The 13,330-nt window shown below is 39.6% G+C and overlaps 1 protein-coding gene across 1 annotated transcript in view; it reads left to right on the top strand.

Annotated features, from left to right (window-relative positions):
* Window positions 1-13,330, top strand: part of LOC126483815 (nuclear pore membrane glycoprotein 210) — a 260,572-nt gene that overhangs the window by 56,843 nt on the left and 190,399 nt on the right. The window contains exon 4 of the mRNA XM_050107008.1: window positions 9,813-9,953. Within this exon, the coding sequence (XP_049962965.1) occupies window positions 9,813-9,953 (141 nt within the window). The remainder of the gene's footprint in view (window positions 1-9,812; window positions 9,954-13,330) is intronic.

Below are 13,330 nucleotides of genomic sequence, written 5' to 3'. Positions count from 1 at the left end.
TTTCGATTTTTCATGTAGCAAAACGTTTGACAAACTTTGATGAGGTAATAGATTCTGTCGCGGAAAGGGAAGCACACCATGTAAAGCTGTAGCAAGATTAGAGAGAAAGAATGCTAGGAGCTAAGGATTGAAGAAATGTGTACTGTATTGCTTGTCCCTTGTCTTTACTGGTTTTGTGTATCCTATATTTAATTTTATGTCACCCAAAACAGAAAGTTATTAGCTAACAGGCAATAAAGAATGCAAATTTTCTGAAGAGTTCTGGTTCTCCCGATTACAAATAATCCCATCCAGTATTAACTGCGACGTTTTTTTTTTTTTTTTTTTTTTTAAAAAAACAGGGGCAGGATGTCAAACTGGGAGCAGGAGAGGCACCACTGGACATTTTAATTTCCACTGTTCTGAATATTGTTTGATGGCATCCAGTACAAAATATACACGTTTCAATTCCATGGAGCGAAATACAGTGATGTGCGATAGAAGAATGCTGTGTGAAAGACCAAATAACATGTCTTACATTTCCTTGAACATATATGTTTTATGTATCAGCCTCTTCAGAAAGATGTGCATTACAAAATGAAAATTCAATTTTTTAAAATTTTTGATGTTGTATCTCAAACGCTTGAGGGAGGGGGGGGGGGGGGGGGGGGAGGGGCACTATCTTAGTGTTGCCCCGGTTTGGAAATATCGTAGATCTGAAGCTGATGCACAGAGCAGTCTGAGTTATAGAAGTGAAGTGTGTAGTCCCCACTTGACCTGTGTTTACATTTAGTGATTTTGCTGTTTCCTCTTCGTTTTCTGCTCCCACGGCAAATGAAAACAAAATGGATTTCTGAGGCTGGGAGTTATTAAATGACTTAAGCCGGGAGCTATCAAGTGACTTAAAATACATTCACATAATTATGGAAGGCTAATACGTTATTAGTTTCAGATTTTATTTTATTTCCACTTTTCTGACAGCCATGCATTAATCGCCTTGTAGAACAATGAAGTTATTTTTGTCAGTTTGCTGAAGAAATTTGGTTTTTATTAATCTTTTACACTGAGGCAATCAATGTGTTTGAAACTAAGTGTTTGGTTCCACACTATTGGCTAATTTCAACTGCTCGTTGTATTTCAAGTGTACGGTTTCATCTTCTAGCACGTAAGGCGTTATGCCATAATAAAGAATCAAAAATGAGTTAATACATTACTGGTACATCCCGAAACCCACACTGAAAAGCTTAATATCAGGTCGAGACCTACTTCATTGGGAATCCGGACATACGAAAGTGCTCTTTAAGTATACACTTTAAATGTGCCATTTTAGTATGGCTCATGAAATTCCAATGCTCTTGGAGTATCCTATGATGTCTTTTTACTTTTGTGACATAATGTAAGATCTTTTAATGTTTTACACGTATGGACTTCCTGCGTCATAGCAGCTGCCAAAGCTCGGTGGTGCCTGTTATATGGCGCTCTCTGACGACTGCTGAAACGAACCTATTTATAACAGGTCACGGGAAAATATTGCGAATAGTGGTTTGAAAAGTATTACTTTCAAAATAAATTTCCTTTTACGCAAGTTGAACTATGTGCGGGAGTGTACGGTGAGTTTATTAAATCACAGAGCGTTTGATGGTGAGCTATTTAGAAGTATTTTGAGCCCAGTAGATCAGACAACCTTAGAGACCAATATTATATGTGAAAGCTTTGCTTTTCTTGTAGCAACACTATGTATATTAATTTAAAACAGTAACTTTTCCTGTTTGTGTATCCGCTCTACTTAACAGTGATGTTGCTATTAGCTGACTATATCACATGTCCTGTGGTCTGAATATCTGCTGTCATCGGCTGGCGGGATCACGGGACATGAGCTATGACTGGCTTACAAAAGCGCATTGCAATCTTGATTACAATGGTTCGGAAAGTAACATACGGTGTTTGGTGGAATTCGTATTTATACTTCCATAATGCGAAAATATGCAGCGCACATATTGCTGCACATAAAAAATCTTTCCAAAAGGAGTTTTCTTCCCTGAGTTTCGTTTTCTAAAGCGTCAGGAAATTCTACGCCCGTGTATAAAAACTTAACCATTCAAAGGATTGATAAGTTTTACAGTTCCTTGGGAAAATATATAGTCACTTAATAACACGGATAAAGTGTGTACTCATTCGGGAGAAAGTGAATTTTGAACTGGGAAATCCAGGATTTTTTTTTTTCCTTGTCCGCGTATACACCTTGTGATTACCATTTTTTCTTGCATCATTGTGGCTGCTATGTTTCTACCACTAAGCATACCACTAACCATGGCTCTAATCCACCTGCAAATGGTGGTCTCCAAGTCATGCAGTCCTGTTGCTTTAATCATGGATTCGGAGGTCGTGTTACTAAAAGCCCCTTGGATGTCCAAGAAGATGCAGAGGGCTATTTCCTGGAAGTGTAGTGCTTTCTCCACCTTCCCAACAACTTAGTGGAGTGCAGTTTCACATGATTTTCGTGATTGGCATGCATATTGGTTTATGTGTAGAGGGACCGTAGTTAACCTCCTCTCCCTAACATGCACATTCACCAGTTTTACTAATGTTTTAAGAAGAAAGGACAGAGTGTTTGGTCTCACATCCTTGGCCTTCTTGGTATGATAAATTCTTCCTGGCTTTGGAATGAAGACAACCTTCACTGCCCTCCAGACATTATGAATGATTCCTCCTGCTAGACTAACCCTAAATAACCTGCATAGAAATCTTATTAAGTTCACTCCTGCTTGTTGCAGGAGTGCTTGAAAAATTCCATCTGGGCCAGGTGACTTGAACGGTTGGAATGTTCCTATCACATATTGGATTTTACTAAGGTCAACACATTCTCCCTTTGAATACCTGAAAACTGATATCTCACAGGGATCTCGTCCTGGTCTATGTTGTCTGTCAGAGTACATTGAGGAAAATGAGTCTTGAGTAGTAGTTCCAGCGTTTCATGTGCTGTCCTTGTAAACTCCCCATCCTCTTTCCTTAAAATTTCTCCTGGATTAGTTGGTTATCCAAGTGAGGATTTTGTGAAGTCTGGCCTGAACAGCTGTATCCTCTACCTCCTCACAGAATACCTTCCAGTATGACTGCATTTCTTGCTTAATTGCTAGATTGTATTTGACAAGAGCCTTCCGATATTCTGCCCATTGTCCTTTCCTCCTCGTAAGGTGTCTTCGTACCTGTTTCCTCTGTGATTCCAAGTTGTTGTTTCACTAAGATATATTCCTATTTGTGCACTTCTTAGTGATTAAGCACTTGTCATGGAATGAGGTCATCATGGCAGAAGTCACTGCCTCTGCTATCTCCTCAAACTCTACTGGATTCCTTATCGAAGTACTGAGTTCCGATAGGCTTAAGTCGAGATCCCTCCTATACGCCTCCCAGTTCATTCTCCCTTGGGTTCCTATAGAACATGGTCTGTCTAATGCCCATTTCAACATTGAACTTAATATAAATGTGGTCTGACGAGAATGGCTCTAAAGCCTCATGCCATTTTTTGACATAACTACCCAACAAAGTGGAATCGAACGTTATGTCAGTTACCTCTTCCCTTCTTATATACCTAAGTGTAGGTTCCTTGTCCCTATTGAGGATCTCTTAAGTTATTAGCTAGAAGAAATTCTAGAAGGTTCTCACCTCTACTGTTGGTGTCGGTGCTGCCCCACACCAAGTTGTGGGCATTGCCATCACATCCAACCAATAGTTGGTTGCCCTGTTGTGCACAGGCTTCTGTCAGTTTCCTCACCTACTGAGGTGGAGGAGCACTGTCCTTATAAGGAAGGTATGCTGACGCCATTACAAACTCCCTCGTGATACCTTCTTCATGTTGCTGCATCCTGAAGGTCACTAAGACCCTAGAACAAAAGTCTGCCATCAGCAGGAAGGGGATTCAATTTTTTACATAAATGCACATTTCGGAGTTTCGTATATTTCTAGCATAAACCAGCTTACCTCCAGTGCTGCTGAGGCCTGATATGGCCCCTTTATATAAATAGGGCTCCTGAATCATGGCCATGCCCACTTTGTGTCTTCCCAGGGCAGCAGTGGCCCCTTTACTGTGTTGCAGATTGATCTGCAGCACATTCGGTCTCCATCTATCTGCCATTGTCGCTTCTAATGTCTTTGATTACCCTGACAGCAACCTGCGAGAACCCCAAGAATAGTCTCAGGTCCTGTTCCTGCATTGCCCTCAGGAACTTCTCTCTGACTTCCACCACAAGGGTTTGGTCTTTTGGTGCAACCTCCTGGTTGATTACCTTCCAATCCTCTGTCGAGACTTTTGGGTTTTGAAAACCTATTTTCTCAATCAGAGTCTCTTGAGAGACTTTTGGCACCGAGATTAATATCTTTGTGGTGTTGAAGATCTCAGCCACTGTATTTACCAGCAGCTTCACATCCTTCCACGGTTATATTAGGGGCACCTTTTCCGTAGCCAGTCCACTGTACCCACCCCTTCACAGACAAAGAAAAGAGCACAGTGATCCAGATAGACTCTCCTGAATATGGCAGGCAGTAAGAGAACAAGGGAGGAATCTAAGACTCCCTAGGGAAACTGACCTATAGTACTACAGTCTTGGTTTTTAGGATGGCAGTTATCTAGCAGGGCTATCCACTGGTCGAGATCACCTAGCAGCAGGAGTAACTAGTGCAGATGACTCTCTTTGAGAAGATTGGGCAGGGGGGGGGGGCGGAGGGGGGGGGGGGGGAGAACGCTAGGTCTCCCCCCCCACCCCCCCCCCCCCCCCTGCCCAATCTTCTCAAAGAGAGTCATCTGCACTAGTTACTCCTGCTGCTAGGTGATCTCGACCAGTGGATAGCCCTGCTAGATAACTGCCATCCTAAAAACCAAGACTGTAGTACTATAGGTCAGTTTCCCTAGGGAGTCTTAGATTTCTCCCTTGTTCTCTTACTGCCTGCCCTCGATGTAGAGAGGGTTTGTGCACCCCCGTCACCCTTGTACTGTCTTTTCTTGGAGGTCTTGGGCTCAAGCCCTTTTAGTTCCCTCCACTTTTGTTGAACAGGTCTGTCCCCCTGTTCAGCTGAGGGGATGATTTCCATCGGTTCCAGCTCGATGTTTGGGTGTCTGATGTCTAAACTTGCCCCTCAGTATTACTATCTTCTTTCGTGTCCATTTTGGTCCCACAAGAGTTGGGGATCTAAGCGGTCCACACCATGGAAACCCCATGTGGTGCAAGGCTAATTACTCAGTGAGTTGCCCAGTATCCCTGAGTCTCTGTTCATGACACATCTTCTCATGTGCCGTGCGCCCCTTGGCACGGATCGCATCACACCTTGGGTGGGGTATTGAGGAGTTGGGAAAGCTCAAGGAATGGATGTGGGATGACAGGTTGTTGTGGGACACATTTAGTCTGGTCCATCAGCTAAGACCTTACAGACCGTAGGTTCCCACAGCCGCCATAGCCCTCAGCTTCCCGCAAACAAACAAGTCTTCCCGCCCTCACAGGCAATTCTACTTCAAGGTGGTGTCCCCTGGAGAGGAAGTCTACAACTTGTTTGTTTTGTTTTTCATGGGTGTCTCTGCAAGTTTTGTTTATTTTGCTCTGATCATTACTTAATTTAATGACTTCATCCCAAACCAACAATACAAAAGTATATTGAGCTTGCATGGGATCATTTATTTTCACTACTTCATTATCAGTCTTAGATTAACCTCTTTCTTACACTTACCTAATTTTTGATCCCATTCTTCACCCTTTTCTCACAATCCCCTATTCTCGTTTCATGAGACTCAACTCTGTTCTCTAAATGTTTAGACTCACAATTAATTTTTGCTAAGTCCTCATTTGTTGCTTCAATTTTATCAGCAAGAAATGTTTGCCCTTGTTCTATCTTCTCTTCCAGCCATATTTTTAGTTCTTTTTGCCCAGATACTAACTCCATTAATAATTCAAACATAATTTGACTGTTATCGTATGTAGGCAATGTATCAGCTGATGCTGTTTTACTCTTTTTACCAGTTTCATCTGGCATGCCCTGCCTCTTCCATTTCATTACCCTGAGGCTGCACTACCTCTTTACTTCTCAGATTGTACCATTTTTCACTTTCTCTTGACATTTTGTTATTAAATAAATTATTACAAAGCAATTTAACAATATTCTAAAAAAATCCCTATGGTTGTCAATGCTAGCTTCCTCTCGCTAGCTGTAAAGTGATTAGCGTACGTGCTACCCCCTTCTCCGACGCAGTGCTCTTGCTCACTGCATTTTTTTTTTGGTCATGTTGGGTGTCTTTGGCTGCCATAGTCGACCACAGACGCCAATCCCTGCTGTTTGCCGCTCCCTGACGTTGGACTGCAGCTGGTGGAGGCGACAGGTGTTGCTTCCAAATCATTTGCGTCACCTGCTGTACGCTGCTCTGCTAACTTCTTCCTGAAGCACTGTTTCTCGTAGCGGTGAAATAAAGCGTAATCCCTTTGGACCGCGCACACACATTGTAATCCCTTTGGACCGGACCACACACTTATAACTTTGCACTTTCATTTGCGCTTTCACTTTCAGCCATGCAACACTGATTAATTAGAAGCATTTATAAATTTTGTTTCCCAACAGTTCAAAGAAACTTACAAAAGTTCAAACAGATTATAATATCACAGTTCACACGGTGTCGCTTTTTATCTTTTTCACTGTTTATTTACTACTGATTCGAGGGGTTTGCGATAATTATTGCAGTTCACTGTTCTCACTATGATTTTCACGTCTCACCCAGTTCACAGTTCTCGTTAACAGATAGTAGCCTTTTCTTTAAATATACATTCTCCTGCCAGGAGATGCCATCGGAATTCGAAGAACGAGGGGGATGTGTGATAGTCCTGGCTGTGTCCCCCAGTATTTTATCTTGCGACAGAAGGGACACGGTGATTCTGTCATGTATTACTGAGGAAGGAATTGCTAGAAGCTCACCTTAATGCAGCTTGATACACATGAAGTAGCATATGGTACCAAAATGGGGTGAGGTACAAGTGACAGATGATACGGTATGTACCTGTCCCGTGGGAGAGTTCGCCAATTGTACTGAACTTGCTTATGATTGGTCGGCACATTCGGGTGTTTGGCTTGTTTGCGAAGACAACTAACAAGTTTGGAAATGATGGGATGCTTCTTGCCCAGATCAGTCGCGAAAAAAATCATTTCAGATGAATGTAGCAAGTAAAAAATACAGGGAGGAAATATCAAATCCAAAAGTAAAAGTAATGACATTCTCAGGACTGCTTGCAATGATAGCAAAGATCTGGGTTAATGACAACCAAAAGAACAGGTTCAAATGCTTTTAAACTGTTCTTGACTTCTAAATATATTCTAAATAATTTTCAGTTCTGTTAGTTACGTATTTCTCCAGAACAATTGGTTTGTTACAATTTTTAAAAGTAATTTGAGAGCGAGAAGTACAACATAATTATTACTTATAACTTACATAAAAAATTCATTGTGGACATTTCATTATAAACCTGGAGTCTTCTTTATTTTTGTATGATGCAAGTGAAGTTTTTGAATTCTGGTTTTCTTGAAAATTAAATTCTTCAGGTTTTTTTGTTATTAGCATTAGTTTATTTATAATGATATACAAAATGTTATTTTTGACCACACCCAATGAATATTGCAACTATACTGTCACAATTATTTATTGGAACTGTCTTGTGTTTATGAAATAGGATCACACCAAAAATGCTCCAAGATTTTTAGAGCTTTCAGAGTTTATTCATTGAGTGCCATAAATATTAATCTTTAATCAATATATTTACAGTCCTGAATTTTAGATCGTATCAGTTTGTGCTCAGATCTATAAAAATAGAAATGAAATAATTATTTAAAACATTTGTAATTTTGTATTGTGATTAGAAAAATTAAAGAAAAAATTTAACAGCTGTTTCAGATGGGACAGAAAGGTATCTATAATCATTTAACTGAAATCTATGTATGAAAATATGAAAAAATGAACTGGTCAGTACTGTCTCATAATAACAAATGAAGATACTAATACCCACCAAAACAAACTCTTGTACATTAAAAAATGTTACAAGGTGTCACTGCAATTATCTAACATCTGAAATTAGCTATAGCCAAAACTACAACATAAAAAATAAAATACATAAATTTCAATATACAGGATGTTAAAAAATGTATTCCAATATTTTGAGAGACAGCAGAATGAGCAAAATAAGAAAAGAAAAGGTCCAGTAAGCATGGCTATTTAAAATGCATACCGTACCTTAAGAGATATGAGCACTTGTTCATCTTTGATTCTGTAAAACACATTTCTTTTACTGCAAGCTCTTTGATTTTCATGGTTTGAAAGGTGGTAGTGTGGATAAAAAAGGAACAGAAATCACCATTAAACAAGGGCCCTGAAATGCATTCCTTAACAGCTATTAGCACTTTTTTTTATGAAAAAATGTGTGTTTCACTGTAGCAAAGATGAACAATTGTTTATACTCCTAAAGGTACACATTGTATAGCCCATATTTACTACTTTTTTTTCTTGTTTTGATGTACACTACCACCTCTCAAAATTTGGAATACTTTTTTTATCATCATGTATATGTGTTACAATTATGTTAAAGAGTGAAGAATAAGACTAAAAGGATACATTGCTTAAGTCTTGCAAGACAGTTGTGGTGCCTGTATTATTGCATGGATGTGGGATCTTATATTGAGATATCTTAACTTTAATTGTATCTTTGCTACACTTTTGTAATTCATTGGGGAAATTATTGTATCCCTTGATCAAAGAAACACACTACTAGGTGTGATTGGCTTAATTTTATGAAACTGCTTCTCATGTTCACATTTAATACCCAATACAGATTGGAGTCATCCTACCTTCGAAATTAACTGTAACATTTGTTTTGTCAAACTTGCACAGTGCCTTTACAACATAAGCACAACCTCTTGATGTTCTGAATCCATTTGTTAACAATTAGAAAATTATGTTTTCTGGCACTGTAGGTCTAATCTAATCAAGCCAAATGTAGGAATGGGAAGGGGGCTTCTTTTACACCTAGTTACAGGGTTACAGCAATAATGACATTTTAAGTAGTAAATAATTTAAATTGAAGCTACAGTTCATCATTTATGCTGTAATTCAAATATATTTTACCTGTAGCAGCCTTTGATAAATCAGTTTTCATGCCAACACTGGCCGTGCACCTCTGCCAGCTTTGTTTTCGACATTTACCAGTAGATGACTAAAGTGTCTGTACCTCTATCCTTAATCACCATCAGTTCATTTTTGCATTTTGTTCTCTTCTTTCTCTCCCCTTTTACAGTGCATACTATTCAAATCAGAAAATAACTGTCAGTACTCAAGGGAAGTTGCTACTCCACTATATGATGAGTAGCAACTACACAATATATTGTTATTCCTGCTTAGAATATTAATCAAGAGATTCAGAGCTTCACAGGAGATAAAACTCCTTACTAAAAAAACTTATTAGAAGTAAAATTAATGCTGTCGAACTCCATCTTGCAGAAATATTCCAATAAATGGACATCTATCTTTTTTTGTTACAGGAACATAAATACAAGTAGACTGTAAAAGGTTTGAACATTGAAGTGAGCAACAAGATTTTATGCAGTAGTGTTTTTCTGTTGATTTTATTACAGCTAAGCTATTAAATTGCTCAATTTGGAATGGAATAAGCGTTTTTTTTCTCTTCTTGTGCATATGTTAAGTTTTTTACACATTTTTAATGTAGTTAGATGCTGCCATAAATTTACCTGCAACAGGTACAAAAAATTATATCTGGTGTCCATTACCTTAATACTCGCTCGTTTATTTTCTTTTGCAGATATCTGTACGTCTGCCACAGGAAGAGTATAGCAATATACCACCTATTCAAGTAGAACTTATGATTGTGGCTAATTTATTAATAATGCCTTCCGATGCATACATACTTACTGGAGATTCTGTGAAATTCCACATTTACCAGGTAAAATATAATTTTGTATTGCAGTAAAATTGTTAAAGTCATTTGTGAAAATTTAGATGTAGTGGTGATCCACATTTACCCTAGAAATTATAATGGATGTTACAATTTAGTCTGTAGAGTCAGAATGTAATGACATACCTCTGTTAAAGTAGGGATTTTTTCAAGACTATGTGGTGAAGTAAACCCACTTTAAAAGTGTCTTAGTAAGTTTTTGTTATTGTACATTATGCTTCATAAGGATTACATTTTAACTCTACTTGGTTTTTAAAACTAATAACAAAAGAAATGTTCCTCCTCCTGGTCTCCATTGTAACAAAAGACTGTGCATGTTAATGACTGAATCAATCTTTGCTACATCACTCTCCTCTGTATCCTCTCATCAAGTATGTATAATCTGTGTTTTCTGCTGTATCCTAACCCACATTTTCAGTCAGCTTTGTGTCTTGCATGTTTATTCTGCAGCCTAGCTTTTCCTGTGGTGAAGCATAAATACATAAATTGATGAGGAGCAGATGACATTGGGATTAATAACAGTCATAACTTTGTTTAGTCAAAATTACAATCCTGAAACAAGAGGGAGCTGTATAATACTGTTAGGTTGTGACTGCAATCAAGCCCAAATACAAAAGTAGGGTCATTATTGAAGTAAAACACCTGGCACTGAAAGCACTTAACACTAAGGTGACAAAAGTCATGGGATACCTCCCAATATCTTGTTGGGCCTCTTTTTGTCTGGCGTAGTGCAGCAACTTGCCATGAGATGGACACAAGAAGTCGTTGGAAGTCTCCTGCAGAAATATTCAGCCATGCTGCCTCTATAGCTGCCCATAATTACAAAAATATTTCTGGTGCAGGGTTTTTTGCATGAAGTGACCGCACCATTATGTCGCACAAATGTTCAATGGGATTCTGTCGGGCTATCTGGGTAGCCAAATCATTCGCTCAAACTGCCCAGGATGTTCTTCAAACCAGTCACGAACATTTGTGGCCTGGTGACATGGCGCATTGTCATCCATTAAAAAATCCATTATTTTTTTTGGGAACATGAAAGTCTTGAATGGCTGCAGATGGTGTCCAAGTAGCTGAATGTAACCATTTCCAGTCAGTGATCAGTTCATTTGTACCAGTGGCCTCAGTAGACGCCTTGTAGACAGCTGGGTCCTTGACTTTGTGTGGCTGCCCTACCATCAGATCTTACCAATTGAAATTAGGACTCATCTGACCAGGCCACTGTTTTCTAGTCATGTAGGGTCCAACCAATATGGTCACAAGCCCAGGAAAAGTGCTGCAGGAGACATCGTCTCATTAGCAAAGGCACTTGTGTTGGTTGTCTGCTGCTACAGCCCATTAACACCAAATTTCACTGCACTTTTCTAACAGATACATTTGTCATATGTCCCACCGTGATTTGTGTGATTATTTGTCTGTTAGCACTGATGACTCTACACAAACGTCGCTACTTGGTTGTCTAGTAAAGGCTTTCAGCCACTGTGTTGTCCATGCCTGAAAGTTAGTATTCTTGGCACACTTGACATTGTAGATCTCAGAATATTAAATTCCCTAACAATCTCTGAAATGGAATGTTCCATGTGTCTTGTGCTGACTATCATTCCACGTTCAGAGTCTGTTAATTCTTGTTGTGCAGCCATAATCACTTCAAAAACCTTTTCGCATGAATCACCTGAGTACAAATGACAGCTCCGCAAATGCACTGCCCTTTTAGACCTTGTGTACGTAATACTACCACTATCTGTATATGTGGATATTGATACCATGACTTTTGTCACTTCAGCGTATTCCAGGCATTAGCATACAGAAGGAACAGAAGTGCCTCCTGAGTGCTGCTTTTATATTCTAGAACATGCAAATACTACGGACATAAGAAATTTCTAGAAACTTTTAGAAATGGTAAATACTATGTGACAGATATTAGCTGCTGAACAGATTTGAAACGACAAACCGCAGCATGCCAGCCATCAATGCTAACTGTTACTACACACTGCATGTAACACAGTTCTCAGCATTGCTCCCTCTCTTGGGGAAACAGTAACCTGCTATTTCAAAATTTCTCATTGGAGTACGGTGACCCACTGTGTCAGAAGTTCACATTGGATCCAAGTCCAGCATCCTAGATCTAGATCTCCCCAGTGGTCCTCTTAATGGCAGTACTAGAGATTCCATGGTTTGTTTCATGTAACCACACCCTCTGCGCCATGATATTTACTGTATAGAGGCAACATTGATTCACAGACAGGCACAACAAAAATATTGATATACATTTAGCTTGTGTCCAAAAGGCCGACTTCACACACACACACACACACACACACACACACACACACAGCACTACTCGTACACACCCACCTCTGTCTGTAGCCGCTGTTGTTGTTCCATCCTGGACTTTACATTGTGTGATGTCGCATTTTTACTGTGATAACTCTGCTGTTCTAGCTACATGATCATTGAGCAATCCTTCAGTTATCTTGAATGAGAAACCCTCATTGTTGATCTGTGGCTCAGGACAATATTAAAGCTTTATACGATATGGAAGACATGGATGAAGTCTCTGTGGTTGCAGTGATGCAGTGTCATAATCCTTCAGTTCGTATGTGATGTCCACCAATCAGTCAAGAATACAATATGGTCCAAAGCAGCATTTTAGTAACTTTTCTGATAGTCTCCCTTTCCGAACAGGCGCGAAAATCCATACTACATTTGCTGGGTCGTATCTCACTGGCGTATGCTTGGTGTTATAGTGCTCTCGGTCCTTCTCCTGGGCTTCCAGGCACTATATGCATACCAGCTGTCTTGTTTCGTTGGTCCTTCTCATGAAATGTTTCACAGTCATCCTAAACATCATCCTGTTGAACCAAGAACATTATTGTTTCGGGCTTGCGGCCATGGAGCAGAAAGAATGATGCAAATCCTGTAGTATCTAGCTTCGTTGTGTTATGTGCTGTGTTACGATGGCCAGTATTTATCACAATCTCGCTGTTCGACATGAAGGTACATCGAGGGGATATTTGCCAACATCTTATTAGAGCGTTCTGTGAAGCCATTCATCTGTGGGTGGTAGGATGTTGTTATCCTGTGGATGATGTCACAGTGTGAAATTATGTCTGATACTAGTCTCAACTGGAGATCTTTTCTGCAACCATGGATTGTCACATATGGTGCTGCATGCTTCAAAATGGTGTGTTTTACAAGAAACCTTGCAATTCCTGGAGCCTCAGTAGTAGGTACAGATTTAATGACAACGCAGCGGGTTAGTCAAACAGTGCAGACTGTAGTCCATCGATTACCATTTATTGACTTCGTGAACTTCCTCCAAAGGTTAGTTTGAATCAAGTGGAATGGTGCTGCTGTAGTCGTAATTG

The sequence above is a fragment of the Schistocerca serialis genome, chromosome 6 (assembly GCF_023864345.2).
Source record: "Schistocerca serialis cubense isolate TAMUIC-IGC-003099 chromosome 6, iqSchSeri2.2, whole genome shotgun sequence".
Lineage (NCBI taxonomy): Eukaryota > Metazoa > Arthropoda > Insecta > Orthoptera > Acrididae > Schistocerca > Schistocerca serialis.
The sequence above is the reverse complement of the archived record's forward strand: the minus strand, read 5'-3'. Positions and strand labels throughout refer to the sequence as shown.